Source organism: Olea europaea, unplaced genomic scaffold, assembly GCF_002742605.1.
Source record: "Olea europaea var. sylvestris unplaced genomic scaffold, O_europaea_v1 scaffold1929, whole genome shotgun sequence".
Classification (NCBI taxonomy): Eukaryota; Viridiplantae; Streptophyta; class Magnoliopsida; order Lamiales; family Oleaceae; genus Olea; species Olea europaea.
The window spans coordinates 189,648-207,902 of record NW_019237118.1 but is presented as its reverse complement, the minus strand read 5'-3'; the positions used below and the strand labels follow the sequence as shown (position 1 = coordinate 207,902).

At 35.2% G+C, this 18,255-nt stretch overlaps 1 protein-coding gene across 4 annotated transcripts in view; it reads right to left on the bottom strand.

Annotated features, from left to right (window-relative positions):
• LOC111379080 (DEAD-box ATP-dependent RNA helicase FANCM) overlaps window positions 1-17,960 on the bottom strand; it is a 19,764-nt gene extending 1,804 nt beyond the window's left edge. The window contains exons 1-22 of one of the 4 annotated variants that reach the window (XM_023002408.1): window positions 17,873-17,960; window positions 15,444-15,559; window positions 14,935-15,340; window positions 14,210-14,353; window positions 13,555-13,637; window positions 13,333-13,447; window positions 12,300-12,391; window positions 11,847-11,901; window positions 11,611-11,732; window positions 11,420-11,533; window positions 9,926-10,119; window positions 9,383-9,513; window positions 7,833-7,893; window positions 7,673-7,743; window positions 6,730-6,779; window positions 6,501-6,666; window positions 6,207-6,334; window positions 5,792-6,127; window positions 5,652-5,718; window positions 1,844-2,407; window positions 1,288-1,746; window positions 1,013-1,064 (exon numbers count right to left, since the gene is read on the bottom strand). In XM_023002408.1, coding sequence (XP_022858176.1) covers window positions 1,013-1,064; window positions 1,288-1,746; window positions 1,844-2,407; window positions 5,652-5,718; window positions 5,792-6,127; window positions 6,207-6,334; window positions 6,501-6,666; window positions 6,730-6,779; window positions 7,673-7,743; window positions 7,833-7,893; window positions 9,383-9,513; window positions 9,926-10,119; window positions 11,420-11,533; window positions 11,611-11,732; window positions 11,847-11,901; window positions 12,300-12,391; window positions 13,333-13,447; window positions 13,555-13,637; window positions 14,210-14,353; window positions 14,935-15,340; window positions 15,444-15,488 — 3,455 coding nt within the window. In that variant the 5' untranslated portion in view covers window positions 15,489-15,559; window positions 17,873-17,960. Of the gene's footprint in view, window positions 1-1,012; window positions 1,065-1,287; window positions 1,747-1,843; window positions 2,408-5,651; window positions 5,719-5,791; window positions 6,128-6,206; window positions 6,335-6,500; window positions 6,667-6,729; window positions 6,780-7,672; window positions 7,744-7,832; window positions 7,894-9,382; window positions 9,514-9,925; window positions 10,120-11,419; window positions 11,534-11,610; window positions 11,733-11,846; window positions 11,902-12,299; window positions 12,392-13,332; window positions 13,448-13,554; window positions 13,638-14,209; window positions 14,354-14,934; window positions 15,341-15,443; window positions 15,583-15,639; window positions 15,755-15,861; window positions 15,945-16,516; window positions 16,661-17,241; window positions 17,654-17,756 lie in introns of those variants that run through there. The other 3 variants (XM_023002409.1, XM_023002406.1, XM_023002407.1) reach the window with 3 other exon arrangements.
• Between the last annotated feature and the right edge of the window lie 295 nt (window positions 17,961-18,255).

The window sequence follows — 18,255 nt, the reverse complement described above, 5'->3', positions numbered from 1 at the left end:
AAAGGGGGGGGGGGGGGGGGGGGGGGGGGGGGGGGGGGGTGGAGATTTCGAGAAGTTAATGAAATAGTTATAAGAAGGCGATTAGCACCAATAAGAAATCACACATGTAATTGGTGGTGATGATTAGAGCTTGATACATAAAGGCGTTATTGAGTACATGAAATATGACAACTATAAATTAAAATTTTCCCATTTAACTTGAGTCTGCTACACGAATACTTTTTGGCACTCTGTTTGAGTGGCCACTAAATCTAGTGACCGTACCAATTGCTTTAGGCTGTGTTAATTTTGTCTCACGTCTCCCTCTTCTAACTTGTTCTGTTAGGATCACATTGCTCATATGAAAGAGAGATCCTTTTTATCAATGCACACATTACGTATGATCAAGTTATCACTCAACATCAATTGGTGGTACCTCCATTAGTTGGCGTATATGCCAATCTGCTGTTTTATCCATTCCAGAATGATGTTGCATTGCTGGTTCATTTCGTCCAATTTCGTACATAATTTCAAATCCATATTATATACACAGAAAATACCAGATTCAACATGAAAAAGTGGTTTTTTTCTTTCAAGAAAAAGGAATCAGATGCACACAGCACAAAGTTCTTTACTATCAGCAGGTTGCCGATTTGATAAATCTAGATAAGAGCACATGTTCCAAAGCAGTCTAGGGAGCGTGACAGCGATAAGTTGTACCTAAACAAGTTTAAATATTTTTAGTAGAATTCATTTCGTGGCACTTAGTGTGCTGAAGTAGTTTGACAAACAAGAACTGAAAGTAATAAGAGCATATCGGGGTTACTTTGAAACAGGATAGCGAGAGGAGTTAAGCCCATTGACACTTGTGTTTGGTATTGGAAATTATGTAGTTGATAAGACTACTATTCAAGAGTGTTTTTTTTTTTTGTTTCAGTTTACTTTCTGAACATTCAGTCACTATCCAGATCAAGATGTGGGAACGAAAATTTTCATATATCCTACGAATTTCATTATCCAAGCAAGGACTTACTCCGCTTCCTCGTCAATATAGACTGTCGTGCCTTTTGCTAGCCTCTTCTGACCTGAATGAAGAAGAAACAGTTCACTCAGGAAATTGGTTTTCAAATGAATCCCAGTTAGTAGGCTCAAAAATACTAGTTTGAATATCATTTCAATATCACAGTAGATATCCTAACTTCTAAGGGAAGATTCCTGAGAGAAAAATACCCACGCGACAGTAAAATGAAACAGATGCATCAACATAGTCACAGTTACATGAAAAGTACAAGACAAACAATCTTTTACCTCTGACATGCTTAACTGCAGCATGACCGTCAGTGACAGAAGATTTTTTTAGTCTCTCAATAAGTCCACTCTGTTCCTTGCGTTCTGAAGGCATTTTCTGATGGAGATCTCCATGTTTGCGTAGCCTTCTAAACTTACATGGCTGCTCAACACTTCCACACTTGCCTCCAGAACTTAGAGCCCAGTCTTTACTACTGCTTGTGTTTGACAGTTTTGCAATAGGAGTTCGGGTTTCTTCTACCACAGGAAATGGCGATTGGCATGATTTTGGTGTATGGTTGTTCAAATGTAGAGGTGAAGTTCCAAGTTGACAGTGAGGGGAGGTCAGGACTTCCATTTGATTTACATTGCCATCACCATCCACCTTTTGTGGAGACTTCATTGAAAAAACAGAATGCACGTTTGGGGACGAGACAAAATCCTGAATCATGATGTCAACTCCTTTACCCTTTGATATCCCTGTAAAACAAAAGAACTCTTCACATATAAATATGCCACTGAATTTTGGACATGGAAATTTCTCTAACGATGAAGTTTCAAGAAAAAAGAAACAGACTGGAATCACTTATAGGAGACTCCGGAACAACCCCGCTCTTGATAAAATTAGTTAGCCGTGGACTGAGCTCAAAATCCCTCAAATCGTCGTTCTCTTCATCATCTATGTCCATTGATATTCTGTTACGCTCCACTTTAGCATCCTTGTCATAGCTATCCTTTTCATTTGACTTTCTGCTAGATGACAAAGAATTCTCAACTTCTGTTGATCTTGTCTGCGAAGTGGAAGTACCTTTAGCTTGCACGGTTTTTTCTTTAAAATCTTTAGTTGAAGCCTCAAAGCCAGAAGAATCTTGCATCAGATTGCTTACAAATTCCATATTGCTACCAATTGTAGACTTGGAAAGAGATATCAGAGGAAGTTGTGACAGAGATAAAACCAGGACCCGTCCACGATCATCAACAGAGACAAATTCTGAATCAAACAGGAAAGAATGGGCAACAGAGTTCTGTCCATGGATATCCTGCATAGACATATCTTTAGTTCTCGAAATATCCACAAGTTCTGCATCAGTTTCTGGTAATTCTGTTTTCAACTCTTCTTCTGCAGAATAGCCTGGATTCTCTAAATATGAATCAAAATGTTAGTTATGCAGATTATCATGGCAGATGAAAATCAGTTGGCAAGTCTTATTGCACTCAAATGTATGACAAAGTCTTTAAAAGGCATCACCCAACATTTGATATGTTAGTTGCATTTTGAATTGCCTTAAAGAATATTGAAAGGTTTAAGAAACAATATTAATCCCAACAAAAGCATGCATTTAAATTCTTGACACATCCATATATAGCAACTAAAGTCAGTTTCTAATCATATTGTCTACCTTGGTTTGGTGTTCTACTGAAAGGAAAGAAAATCTACTACTTGAATTTAACCCAAAAAAAAAAAAAGAGTGAATGTAATTCAGAAAATAAATTCTAAAATCAACCTTTCTGAGATTAAAACTTTTTTTTGAAGGCAATAAAATATTTTATTAATCAAAGAATAATACACATGAAGTGTATTAAGCGTATTATTAGTTTAAGCCAAAAAGAAACAACATGAAATTGGGTAGTCCGTCTATATGGTTGGTAGCCGCACCATTTGTCAGTAGAATATAATAATATATAGCATCAATATTTCTCTATGTTAGTTTTCCAATAGTGTAGGATTATTTTCCTTTTATAATTGATTGTGTAATAATTACACAATCTTTCCTTTTAGAGTTATTTCCTTTTAGGTTTATTTGTCGCCCTATAAATAGAGTCTTCTCCTTTGCAATATTCAGAACAGTTTATTATATACAATTTATTATTTTGACATAGTATCAAAGCCGGTTTAATCTTGGATTAAACTTGTAAGCTTGGATCCCCGGCTCGTCTGGTCAAATCTTCTTGCTTTCGTCAATTTCTTCCTCTTTATTTTGATTATTTTCGTTACGCTATTTTTTCACCAGTTTCGTTGATTAACCTATCGCCACTCCCCATAACCCATACCTAAATCTCTCTCTTTCTGGGCTTTAAGCCATTTACTGAATCTTGAATATGGATTCCTGCTATTGGTGGGCATCCGTACGTGAACTAGATTTTTCAAAACCAGAGGCTTTTTTTTTTTGGTGAATCTCTGTGCGGCATTCTCGGTTGATTGAAGCGTGTGTTGTTGTTCACGGTATATTGTTCATGGTAATTTGGCAGCGTATTGATAGTGGGAAAATTGCATCTGGTCGTTGACTTCCCTGTATTTAGTGTACGATCGGTTGAGTAGCACCTACTTGAGAAAGTAACAGAACTTGCAGCAAATTCCCTCGAAAAATAGTTTCTGGCAAATATGGGTGTGTATGTTGTAGACGACTATCGAGTCTAGGAATGGTGGCGACAGGCTGGGTATGGTTCATTTGATTGAGGAAGACGCTGTGGGTGTTAGTGTTTTAATTTTTTGGATGAGGGACAAATCGTATGTTAAGATTTGTTGTGCCTGTGATTTGCGTTGTCGACAAACGGTGATCCAGTTGTTGCGAGGTTGGAGTTGTGGTGGCCGACCATGGTGAACCCGATGCTTAACCGTAGTTTTCACAATTGGCTTGGTGCGGTGAGCATGGGTATTGGGCGTGGCGGTTGCTGTAGGTTATGGAGGAAGACGCAAGGTTGAATTTGGGTTGGTGTATGAGGTAGCCTGGGTAATGGGTTTTGGGTCCTAGAGTCTGTAGATTAGTTGGGCCTACTGGGGTGGTTATTGGGTGAATGGGCCAGGTGGAGTTGGGCTGGGTTTGTGTTCTCGACTCTTTTTGTGGGTTAGGTAATTTACTTTCGAGTATGTGGGTTTTGGTTAATATATATGAGTTGTCTGTTGGACCTGAACTTTGTGTTGGGCCAAAAAAAAAGGAATTTGGGTTGATTTTGTTTGATGTGGGCCTGTGTATATTTGATGAGTTGCTGAAGATGGATAGGGAATTTTTCCCAAAAAAAAAAAAGAAAAGAAAAGAAAAAAGAAAAAGAAAAAGTGAGTGCATTGAAAATTTGGTTTGGTGTATGCCCAATTCATAGGATTGAAAATTTGGTGCCTAGTTTCTGGGATTGGAAATTTGGTTTGATGTATGCCCGTTTCACGGGATTGAAAATTTGGTTTGGTGTATGCCCATTTTATGGGATTGAGAATTTGGTTTGGTGTTGGTCCAGTGTATCTGGAATTTGGAATTTGGCGTAGTTGGATTTTGGAATTGGTATGTCAAGTTCAATTGAAATTTTTGGTGTAGGCTGTTTGGTGGAATTTCTTTCAACTGCAGCATTTTGGTCAGCAATATATTGCTGAATTTTGGCCGATGTATTAGCGTTAGAACTTTTGTCGGAACACGGATTATGTGTTCGACTGAATTCTCCACAGATAGAGCTCACTGTGTGGGTTGGCACACTTCGTGAATTTCGTTTGAAACTTCTTCTTGGGGAGTGAGTTCTCTGGAGTATCCTTGGAGTGATTGAATCTTCGATTCTCTTTGGTCATAACTCAGCCTTTTAGGTGTGGGTTTCTTGTGGTTGTCCACAGTTGACAGAATTTTTTTTCAACGTGTGACTCTTCGGTGCATCAAGTGTGGTGCAAGCATTCGGCGTTTTGGTGATGATTTGTTAGCGTCATCAATTTCTGGTTGGACATTGATTCTTTGCCGGGAATCATATCGAGTCTTGAATCAATTCTTGGGTTTGAAGTTCGGCAAAGTTGAGTTTTTAGTTTATGAGTTCTACGAAAACGTTGACTCGACAGCACACCCAGTTCGTGATTGCAAATTGATGCTTTTACCAGCATCAATTTGAGGGGGAATGTTAGTAGAATATAATAATATATAGCATCAATATTTCTGTATGTTAGTTTTCCAATAGTGTAGGATTATTTTCCTTTTATAATTGATTGTGTAATAATTACACAATCTTTCCTTTTAGAGTTATTTCCTTTTAGGTTTATTTGTAGCCCTATAAATAGGGTCTTCTCCTCTGTAATATTCAAAACAGTTTATTATATACAATTTATTATTTTGACAGCATTAAACCAAGTATACAATGTCAAATAAAACAATTCCCTAATCTGCTCTATTATCTGTGTTTGATCATCAAAACAGCAGTTGTTTCTTTCTCTCCACAAACTTCATACGATGCAACCCGGAATAAGGGCCCACACAACTTTACCAATAGGTGAGGGATTATAATCATTTCAAATTTTAGACAATAGGAAAGTCTCTCTTGTATTTTCACAGATCTCCAAGTGCCATGGGAAAGGAAGTACTCAATTAGTTGTGTAATAAAAAAACCACTAAGCCTATCGAGTTGTTATAAACACTCACCTTTAGTGTTTTGGTCATACAGTTCCTCAGCTTCTAATCTGAAACAGGGCCTTGAGAAGTCTTCATCCTGAACCATTGTAATAAGTCATGACATGCAAAAGATACCACGTGTAGGAATCAACCGTAGCTAAAGAAATAACCTGCATCATAGAAGTTTTGCTGTCTGTAGAAAATGATAATCCTTGCAGATTTTGCATTGTATCTATAAATATTCCCGTCATAGATGAATGTGCCACACTGTACACACTGCAGGGAAATGCCTGGAAATGAGGGAAGGCAATCAGTGATGGTCTCCAACCTTTCTCTCTAGTAGAGCAAAAGTACTTGTCAAGAATGTTTGTCTCTGCATCCGTTAATTTGGTTTTATATGCTGGCGTCTGAATAAGGTGATCATCTTTCACTTTCTTTCCACGAGGAACAAATTGTTCGACTGAAATCTCAACCAGTTGAACTTCTGGCTTGAAAATATGGGGAACCTGCAGTTACACAGTGCGATCAAGGGTTAGCAACCATGAAATTAAATCAACCTCAATCAACTCAGCTGATAAAGCATACCATCCTTGGACTAGAATGGAAATTAAAGCTATTCATTCCACCATTGCTCATGTGTTTCTTAATGGCCTTGCTGTTCACCTGCTTTCGCATATATCCCTTCAATTCCGACCCTTCACACGCCAAAACTAGTAAAAGCTTGTTGAGGAAATTAATAATTATCTGTGAATTACTTGAACATGCATGAGTATGTATGTTTTATTATTCTAAACAATACTTAATGCTTACTAAATACATGTATAGATTAAATGAAGCATCAACCCAAATAAAACCATTAATTAGGAAAGAGAAGGATATCCACTCGTCCTTCATGCTTCCTTCCAGTCCTCCCCATCCGCTGAATCATTCTCAAAGGCGAGACATTAGCATCAAAACATATCACAAGATCAACTTCCATGATATCTAGACCTTCTTCGCCAATTGATGTCGCAACAATTACATTGTAACCACCTGTGCGAAATTTCTATACAGAAAAGTCAAGTAAATAACTGCAAATTGCAAACACTTTAAAGAGCAAAATAATTACCTCTAATACAGCCTGTTGAACTTTTTGTGATTGTCCCTTCAATGTTTTGCCTGCAGATATCAATAACTAGAGTAGGTGACAAAGTACTATTAAGTTCAGTTCCTTGCTGCTAAATTTCTAATACGATATCCTCGGGCAGAGGATTCTTCATCTTTGAAAAGTAAGTTGAATGAAAAACATTATCATAAGCCCGTGAAGAGAGGAAGACTTGAAAGAAGGAATTGAACTATTCATCAACTTAGATGCATTAGATAAATAAAAGATATGAATAAATATATACACTAAGATGGCTATGGCATCAGCTTTCTCGTTTTTAGATAAAAAATAAGAGTTAAGAAGAACATTCAATAAGAAGAATCGTCGATAAAATATAGGCCCCGTTTGGAAGTGATTTTGAGAATTGATTTTTTGAACGTTAGAAGAAAAGTGGGGTCCACCTGTGAGAGAAGAAGTCAAAAATTACGGCTGGAATAGTGAAATAACGGTCAAAAAATCAATTTTTTGGGGTAAAAAATCCCTCCCAAACAAGCCGATATTTTTTAATCGATATGTACAGCATTGATATTACAGTCTTTTGTGATTGAATCCCGAGCAAAATAAGATCAACACAATTCAATGAGGCATCCAACAAGAGAACCAGTGTTGGAAGGCTATGTTTCTCCATCGTCAGTTGTTGTAAAACTAAAATCAGCAGCTTTAGTTCCAAAGCTAGACAGAAATGTCTACAAGTTATAGATAACTTCTTCGTGAAGACAAGTCCAATACAAACTTTTAAAATAAATTGAATAAGGGATCATTGGTTTACATCCCTAATTAATTCAATCAGTCACTTTCAAGGTAAAATACAAAATAAAAAAGCAACAGAAAATTTCTCAAACAATTATGCACATATACCTAGCAATGGGAGTATAATTACAAATGAAAAAGGGAACGAGGTTATAACCTGAGCTCTGACCAATGAATTCAGTAGCTTTCACAATCTCCTTGATGTTTTCCAATGCATTCATAATGTCCCTAAAATCATCATCAAAAGATTGGTCGTATTTGAGTTTGGATCAATTTTTTATGTAAGATCATTTGAGTAAGTCAAAAATCATATTTACCTGACGCTTCCCCTAAAATTTGAAAATATAATGACTCGTGAGTTTCCCGGATTTTTCACTTCTGCAAAGAATTTATATTGGTCAAGTTCCGCATATAATCAAATCTAAATGCTGATTGGAGGTAGTAAAAAGCATATATAACTCTTTCCCTTGGTTCTCATTCAATTAAAGAAAATACTATCTCAACCTATGACACATTATCACCATTTCTATTTTTTGATTTAGGTCACTAACTCACTTGCCATTGTGGTATGGGACCTGCGCCGCAACTATAAGTATGGTCCCCTAGACCTTTCTAGATGACTACGCGCTCTAGTGTCGATAGATAGACATAGTACCCTTAGTGTCAGAGGTCTTTAGTCTACATACTTTGTCTTTGCTTGAGAGGTAATACCTCCTCATACAGTGCTTTTTTTTACTTTTGCGGCTTTTTGGAGATCAAGTTTATGCCCCTTTCCTTGTATTCTTGCGAGTTCCAATTTTGTTATCGTGGGGGCCCCCAAACCCCCCGTCATCCTCTTTTGGTGGAGCCTAAAAATCCATTGAGGATGTGAGAGTAATTTGCTTTGGGAAAAAATCACCATTTTGATTTGATGAATTCTCCCACAAACTGTTGATAGATTTAATTTGGGTCTATAACTAATAACCTTGATTTATGCTGATACTCGAAAGTTGTAATGTTAAGAAGATTGAATAGCAAAATAAAAATAAAAGAAGAACAAGTTTCATATAAACAGAACAACCTAACTTTGTAGCCAATAACAAATATATTCGATATTTTCCATGGCATAATAAACGTCTTAACAATGGCAATGTTATTAATATCTAATGAATTACTCCAATTTTTTGTCCTCTAGGGCATTGTCCTATCCATCATTCAGGAGTTCTTCCAACTCCCATTGATCAGGGCCAACTGGCTAAGGTTTCTTCCTTATTTCTCAGATAAAAACATCTAATTTGAATAATTATGCTTTGCTTTTTTGTAGGCATTTCATTCTGATATGTAGTTAAAGTACCATTTCTGAACTTGAAACAGTCAAAACTTCTTTTTTTCTATTTTCTATAACATAAATAAGTGAAAAATTGTCCAGCCAAATTTTTTATTAAGTTCATCTAGTCCTTGGGTTCCTCTTAGAACCGTTATTATTGAAGTTAGATAGATAAATCATAAATGTCAGTTTTCGTGGTTGGAAAGGTACGTGAGAGTTTTTTTTTTTTTTTTGGGAGGGGGTAATAGAAAATCAACTCAGCTAATGCCATACCTGTGAATAATTCCTGTGTTCACGACATAGATCTGTTAACAAACTTATTACTAGCCACAAATTCAGTCAAAGAGAACTGATAATTTAACATTGTTTCAATTTCATCTTTTTAGTTTGTGACTTATGCTATTTTTGCCTCACACAATTACTGTTTTATATTTTCTCCAAGCACTTGAAGTCAACAAATGAAGTCTGCCAAATCAATAAGAATTATATTCAGCAAGCAGTAAGAATGCCATGAAATTGCAGGAGTATTGCATAACAAAAATAAGCTGACATGCTACTTACTGAAATGATCTATCAATACTTCCAGCAACTTTGCTAATTTGGGGCTAGGGGCACCATGGGATACAGTTTCATGCATCAAAAGTTTGGCTTTCGAAAGAAATTTGTTATTACTAACTACTCGTGCAAAAGACCTGCAATAATAGAACTTGCATGGAAGTTAGTGTGTTTTGGCAACTTACACAAATGAATTTAGCAAACAGATTCATACTTGGAAGTAACTCTAAAACATTTTTAATATGATACTAAATTAGCAACATTATTAAATACCACTATGTTAACAGCAGAGATTTGATAAGCCCCTGTTTATTGGGGATTAAAATTAGATTTTTAGCAAATACTGATAAAAGTTGATGAAATGTGTAGTTGAAAATTTGTGGATCCTTGTGGGATTAAAATTAATTATTAACTTAGAAAAAAATCTAGATTTTAATCCCTGCCAAACAGGGGCTAAGTAATTTTTTGTCAATATATTTCGATATATTTATTGGAATGTGAAACTTCTGCAGATAGAAAAGCTTCTTTAAATGTTGACTATGCTCATACCATTGTTTCATCTTGTCTTCAAGCATCTCAAAAGCAGGCTTTATTCCATGGCTTGACAGTAACTTCCTTACATGGTAAAGTGTTATAAGAACTCCAAAACAGCCCTCAATTTCTCCAAATTTTGTTTGAGGCAGTTCTGGAGGCGGTTCTTGGCGAAATTTATCCCTTGAATTAAGTAAATCACATGGGCTCAACTGTAAATAATCAGCAACAAGTTTTAAGAGAAGAATAAGCATATGAAAATGAAGTGAAGGTCCTAATTTATAGAATCAATAAAGATACAAGCTGCAATGCACCCCCTCTAACCGCTTAAACTTTCAAATAAGGTGGTTAATATGGTATTGATGACTAGGCAAAAAGACGGGTTCAAGTCTTACTAGCACCCATTTATAAAAAAAATTCAGATGTCATGCCTTTTATGAAAAATGTGAATCCAACCTGCGCGTGAAATTGTGTGTTGAAGATATATTTAAATAAATAAGCAAGTCTGCTCTCAAACAACTTAAACTCATAGCTGATGTCGTTAATGTGCACATTCAGAGTGTCAATTAGATAGATGAAGAAACCAAAACTAGATAAGGAAATTGCTAATGGGGAAGAGATGAAATCATGGAATGCGTGATAAAGCTCTATTCGCAATTCAATTTGCAGTTACTTTGAGTAATGGTGATTTAATTACATCTCTAACTAAAAGTAGCAACAAACAGACAATAATGATTTTCACAATGTCCAATCGAGCGTGTGCAATGAAAGATAACAGAATACCACACCCTACGTCTAATGTTATCTTCAATATTTGAAGTATACAAAGCAGAGCATGCCAGCTAAATTAATATTTATTTGAAATCTTGTATAAGCCCTAACATAAATTAGGAACCCCCTTTACCTGTCGTTTATCAAAGGCCAAATATGGCGCAATAGCGTGTAAAGTTGTGAATAAGGCCTTGTTTGGCCTCCATTAAATTAAAATTCATTTTTCTCTCTCTTCTTATCAACCACACATTATCCAATAAAATAATATTACACATAAACCTAAAAACATTTCCTTCTTTTTTAACCACACATTTTTCAAAAAATTACTATTCCTTTCATTATAAATCAAAATAATGGAGCCCAAACATGGGCTAAATTACTACTAAGTAAAAAGAATTTGAGACCCGCTGGTGCTTTTCAATTCATCTGATGCTTTGATTTAGAACAATATACACGGGAAAGAAATGTCAAGGAGTTCAAGTGGCGGCCAAAAATATGGACTGGACAAAGAAATGTACTTACAGAATTGGTAAAATGAAGAAAGAAAAATTAAATAATCCATCTAGTGTCGTTTGATCCTATATGATTTTAGATAGTTGATCGACTCACAGAAAAAAGGGGGTATGATCTTACATTGTACATCTATGATTGCATTTCACAGTATAAAACAATCAACTAAAACAAATTAGATAATTGTCTATTACATTCAAGATTTGAGAAGCGTCAGGAATAAAAACATACTGTCTGGAAGTCTCTCTTCTGAAGCAATCCAAAAGTAGAAAGCCGTGCAGCAAATGGGCGTGCAACTTCCCCAAGCAAATTATATATTTCAGCAGCTTCTTTGCCTATAGGGACCTACCAAGACCGGAGACAATTTCATGAAAAAGATTACATCTTCTATCCCGAGTTTTGGAAAGAAAGAGTCCTAATACCTCTATCAGTTCAATCTTTCTCTCATGCACATAAGGGAGTACGTCCGGATCATTTTCATTCCGATATTCAAGTGTGGATATTTGAAGGTTATCGATTATATTCTGGATCGTCTGATGTTTAGCTAAATAATGACCAATGCAAAATATAAAGAAGTGAAGGAGTTAGAATTTTAAATGTAAGCATGCTTGGGTGTGCTTATAACTGAGAAAACCAGACAACTGGAAGGGGTACTTACATCCTGGTGTTGCAGTCAATGCTAATATTCTTAGTTGCAGAGAAATATCCATCAACTGAAAATTTTCCATCAATATTATCAGTTAAATTTTAAAATAATAGACTGAACTGGTCATGACTACTAGTATATTCAAGACATGAGGAGCATGTTCCTAAGCAACCACGGATATCAAGAATTATAGCCATGGGTTTCTCCAGAACATGTAGTATACCATATCATAGGTGTTGACAGTCCTCAGTCTCCCTCACATCCAAACGACCACTCTTTACAATTTTCCAAGAATGGCTAAAGACAAAGAAACAAAAATTGAAACAAAGTTCATGGGAAATCGAACTTATAACTTGAGTAATATCATCTAGATGCCAAGTTGATCCACTAATATAATGACTTTAAAAAAAGTTCAGAAGCAAGTTTTAATAGTTCCATAACATGAGAAAATATTAAGTGGCAAACCTTATGCACTACTACACAATAAGCATAATTTCCCATTGCACGATGAGCCTCATCGATCACTAAGCAAACCAGATGCTTCACCAAACATGAACCTGTAATGTTCAATCAAGAAAAAATCTATAACAAAAGAAAATTACAAAGATTTGGACATGGTACATCAAAATCACTTAAGAATAATGTTAACATCCAATTCAAAATGGTCTGAACTAATACCCTAGAAAACAAAGTCATAGCCAAGTAAAAGATCCAAAAACAAAAAACAAAATGTCAGAAGTCTTATAATAAATACTAGTTATGGATAGAACCATCATGTGTTCTCTCACCAGTGTTATTCTGTGCATAACAATACCACGGAGGATACTTAATTATTTATGTAATTTTCAACTTAATTAATTATTAATGTTGGATGTGGAGTTAGGTTGGCATGGCATAAAGCTTAATTAGACCCGTTGATAGAAATGAAAAAAGTTAATGGATAATAGAAACTACTGAAAGAATGAATTTTATTACATCGTAGTTGCAAAAACTGCTTCACATATAGACTTCTTCATCCAAGATAACCCTCATTTACCCCCAACATCCAAGGAGAAAATCTAAAAAAGGCAACAAATAAAAGAAAGAAAACAAATATATTTTTTATATTAGATTTAAGAATGCATCCAGAAAGCTACAACATGCTTGCTATGATACCTTCCTGAAGATACAGAAGTGCTTAATCTGCATGAATGGACTGTTTTCTTGATACCAAGAGTGTTGAGCACTTGAAATTCACAAAATTTTCTCCTAGGAATTGTTAAACCTTGTATCAAGTTTCAAAAGCAATATATTTATTTTGATAATTCTCATAATTTTCTATATCTTCAGAAGATTAATCATTCAATAAAATTAAATGAGCCTTAAATCTAAAAGCAATAATGTATCAGATTATTGTGTGCTCTTCTATGAGCATCAAATATGTAATACTAAAGTTTCTTAAATTAAAATTCCCCTGATCTGTCTTCAAAAGGATAGATTAATAAGTTGAGGAACAAACCAGTATGTATATCCTTCTCCAGCACTTGTGGAGTAACAAAGAAAACTCGTTTGTCTTTCCATAAACTCGCTCTTCTTGTAGGACTCGTTTGACCTGTCAGATCAATAGTCCACTCCTGCAATCAGTTGAATGACAACCTCTTTAAAATAGGTAAACTCATGGAAACTTGTCTACTTAGAACAATAGCAAAAAACACCTAGACCAAAGTAAACTATTGCTTACTTGTGGTATTCCTACAATTTTATGACAAGCTTCTATTTGCTGCATAACAAGTGGCCGAGAAGGAGCTGCGAAGACAATTTTTCCTGACAAGTATGGAACGAGTAAAATTTAATATGCTACAATGAACTTCTAATATAACTCCTTAAAAATTGAGGTAAACCAGCACCATCATTGGTGATCAGACGTCATGCAGGATTACTTGACCAGTAGTTGCATATATATTAAGAGATTGTGAAATTTTATATGCCTTATAGTATAAACTTAAATTATGATTAGGACAAATGCCATAACTCCCTAAATCTCAACACTAGAAATTAATTACAGCCATCCCCAGTTTCTCTCCCATTTATAAACTTTTTGAGATCATAATTTATTTACAAAAGAAAATGTATATCATGAACTAAATTTTGTCATCGGAATAACAGTAAAAATTATATATATGTATTTCACGCAATAACAGCAGAGTAGCCTTTACTCCCAACAAGTTTATGTCACATATGTGAAATGTTTACAGAACTAGTTCCGATGGTTTGCTTGGTTACGACACAAAATGAGATGGGACAGAACTCAGAAAATTATCATATGAACTGATAAATGTCTATGAATTTAAACAATAAGACAGAATAAGAAGCAAAGAGGGCAAGAAGAATATTACCTTCTGGAAACCATCTGAAATAATTATACATGACCACTGCAGCAATAAGAGTCTTCCCAAGTCCTGTTGGCAGTACAACTAAAGTGTTGGAGAATAGTGCAGTCTTGGTGATTGAGAACTGATAATCACGACGGGGGATGTTTACTGTTAAGGAAAAAAATTGTCAATATCAAATAAATATAAACCATATTAGCAAAAACTCACAGCAGATATTAGAATATTATGTTCAGTGAGCTTAATAAAGTAGCAACCTTATCTTAATAAAAGATGACAATATTAAAATTATATTTTATCTTTGCTCACTTCAAATTATGAACATAAAAAGAATCAATTTTTTTTCCAGTATTTTCAGGAAAACCTAACTTTTCAAAGGAATTGCTTAAAACACAATAAGAATGATATTCAAAAGGACACACAAAATATTCAAAAACTTTTAACAGCTCTTCATACAATCTTAACCCCGGTGGCCGGAAGAAAAAAGCACTAATACAGAACAGTTTCAAGCCAGACAGTGCAAGGGAAACTGAAACGTATAACAATGCATCTTCTGCAGTCCCTTGGCTTCAAATTTTGTACCTTGTTACCACATTATCATTTTTCACCCCGAATAACGTCCCACAATCCTACTGACCAGCATAATATAAAAATGTTAAGAAGAAAATGGAATTGGCATACCAGAGAAAATTGCAAAATTATATTTGAGCTTAATACTATATTTAAAAAACCTGGGTAAATCCAAGTCTTGGCGGCCTCAGGATCTATCTGAAGGCATCCATTGAGCGTCTCGATATCATAACACTCAGCAACGCCGTTAATTTCATCACCGTCATTATTTGAATTACTGTTATTTCCATGAAACCCATCTGTGAACTTCAATTTACTTGAGTTGTTCGACGGAATCACCACAAACTTATCTAAGGTAGATTGTCTAGCTGCCGAAGAAGAACCAAACTTCAAGCCGGGTTTTCCATTTCTAGAAATTTCTTGAACTGGGATTAAATTAATATTTGAATTAAATTTAAAATCTGAACTAGAAATTGAAGTGCATTTGCTAGTGCTAGTGCTAGTGGCATTAGCGGTATTCTGGCATGCCATATCAATTTCCCTGACAGCTGCTTCCCAGTCAAATTCCTATATACATATAAAAATAAAAAATGAGAAGAGATATATATAGTTCTTTAAATATACAACTGAGTTTGCATAATCAAAAAAGGAATTAATTAATTTCACTTACATCGTCATCGTCAATGGTGTGGAGCGGAGCGGAAGTGGAGGCCATTAGAACCTCTTGGAGTATCAGAAAGAGAATCCGCCGTCGACGGGTCGGAGGAACGACGGCACACGGCAGTCCTTTGGAGTTGACGAGGAGAATGGGCTAAATTCCCCTGATCTGTCTTCAAAAGGATAGATTAATAAGTTGAGGAACAAACCAGTATGTATATCCTTCTCCAGCACTTGTGGAGTAACAAAGAAAACTCGTTTGTCTTTCCATAAACTCGCTCTTCTTGTAGGACTCGTTTGACCTGTCAGATCAATAGTCCACTCCTGCAATCAGTTGAATGACAACCTCTTTAAAATAGGTAAACTCATGGAAACTTGTCTACTTAGAACAATAGCAAAAAACACCTAGACCAAAGTAAACTATTGCTTACTTGTGGTATTCCTACAATTTTATGACAAGCTTCTATTTGCTGCATAACAAGTGGCCGAGAAGGAGCTGCGAAGACAATTTTTCCTGACAAGTATGGAACGAGTAAAATTTAATATGCTACAATGAACTTCTAATATAACTCCTTAAAAATTGAGGTAAACCAGCACCATCATTGGTGATCAGACGTCATGCAGGATTACTTGACCAGTAGTTGCATATATATTAAGAGATTGTGAAATTTTATATGCCTTATAGTATAAACTTAAATTATGATTGGGACAAATGCCATAACTCCCTAAATCTCAACACTAGAAATTAATTACAGCCATCCCCAGTTTCTCTCCCATTTATAAACTTTTTGAGATCATAATTTATTTACAAAAGAAAATGTATATCATGAACTAAATTTTGTCATCGGAATAACAGTAAAAATTATATATATGTATTTCACGCAATAACAGCAGAGTAGCCTTTACTCCCAACAAGTTTATGTCACATATGTGAAATGTTTACAGAACTAGTTCCGATGGTTTGCTTGGTTACGACACAAAATGAGATGGGACAGAACTCAGAAAATTATCATATGAACTGATAAATGTCTATGAATTTAAACAATAAGACAGAATAAGAAGCAAAGAGGGCAAGAAGAATATTACCTTCTGGAAACCATCTGAAATAATTATACATGACCACTGCAGCAATAAGAGTCTTCCCAAGTCCTGTTGGCAGTACAACTAAAGTGTTGGAGAATAGTGCAGTCTTGGTGATTGAGAACTGATAATCACGACGGGGGATGTTTACTGTTAAGGAAAAAAATTGTCAATATCAAATAAATATAAACCATATTAGCAAAAACTCACAGCAGATATTAGAATATTATGTTCAGTGAGCTTAATAAAGTAGCAACCTTATCTTAATAAAAGATGACAATATTAAAATTATATTTTATCTTTGCTCACTTCAAATTATGAACATAAAAAGAATCAATTTTTTTTCCAGTATTTTCAGGAAAACCTAACTTTTCAAAGGAATTGCTTAAAACACAATAAGAATGATATTCAAAAGGACACTCAAAATATTCAAAAACTTTTAACAGCTCTTCATACAATCTTAACCCCGGTGGCCGGAAGAAAAAAGCACTAATACAGAACAGTTTCAAGCCAGACAGTGCAAGGGAAACTGAAACGTATAACAATGCATCTTCTGCAGTCCCTTGGCTTCAAATTTTGTACCTTGTTACCACATTATCATTTTTCACCCCGAATAACGTCCCACAATCCTACTGACCAGCATAATATAAAAATGTTAAGAAGAAAATGGAATTGGCATACCAGAGAAAATTGCAAAATTATATTTGAGCTTAATACTATATTTAAAAAACCTGGGTAAATCCAAGTCTTGGCGGCCTCAGGATCTATCTGAAGGCATCCATTGAGCGTCTCGATATCATAACACTCAGCAACGCCGTTAATTTCATCACCGTCATTATTTGAATTACTGTTATTTCCATGAAACCCATCTGTGAACTTCAATTTACTTGAGTTGTTCGACGGAATCACCACAAACTTATCTAAGGTAGATTGTCTAGCTGCCGAAGAAGAACCAAACTTCAAGCCGGGTTTTCCATTTCTAGAAATTTCTTGAACTGGGATTAAATTAATATTTGAATAAAATTTAAAATCTGAATTAGAAATTGAAGTGCATTTGCTAGTGCTAGTGCTAGTGCTAGTGGCATTAGCGGTATTCTGGCATGCCATATCAATTTCCCTGACAGCTGCTTCCCAGTCAAATTCCTATATACATATAAAAATAAAAAATGAGAAGAGATATATATAGTTCTTTAAATATACAACTGAGTTTGCATAATCAAAAAAGGAATTAATTAATTTCACTTACATCGTCATCGTCAATGGTGTGGAGCGGAGCGGAAGTGGAGGCCATTAGAACCTCTTGGAGTATCAGAAAGAGAATCCGCCGTCGACGGGTCGGAGGAACGACGGCACACGGCAGTCCTTTGGAGTTGACGAGGAGAATGGGCTAAGAGCGCCGGTGGCACACAGCTTTTCGTTCAACCGCCTAAAAATAAATCAATTTTTTACTTTTAAATTACATTTCAAAGTTTAGAATTTTTTTGAGACCCTTTTTTTTTTTTTTTTTTTTAAAGAGAGAGAGATATTTTGTAATTGTGACTTTTGGAAAATAAGAGGTTAGAAAATAAAGAAATTTTTTGAATTTAGGGGAATGTGTAATTAAAAGTGAGTTAGAGAAAAATTGAATTTGTAAGGAATATGACTCAAATAGGAGTTAAAATACGTTAGTCTACAGTTTTACAAGTTGCAACATTTCTTTGATTCAAATAATATCAAAATAGTTAACTATCAATTGTTTATTTTAA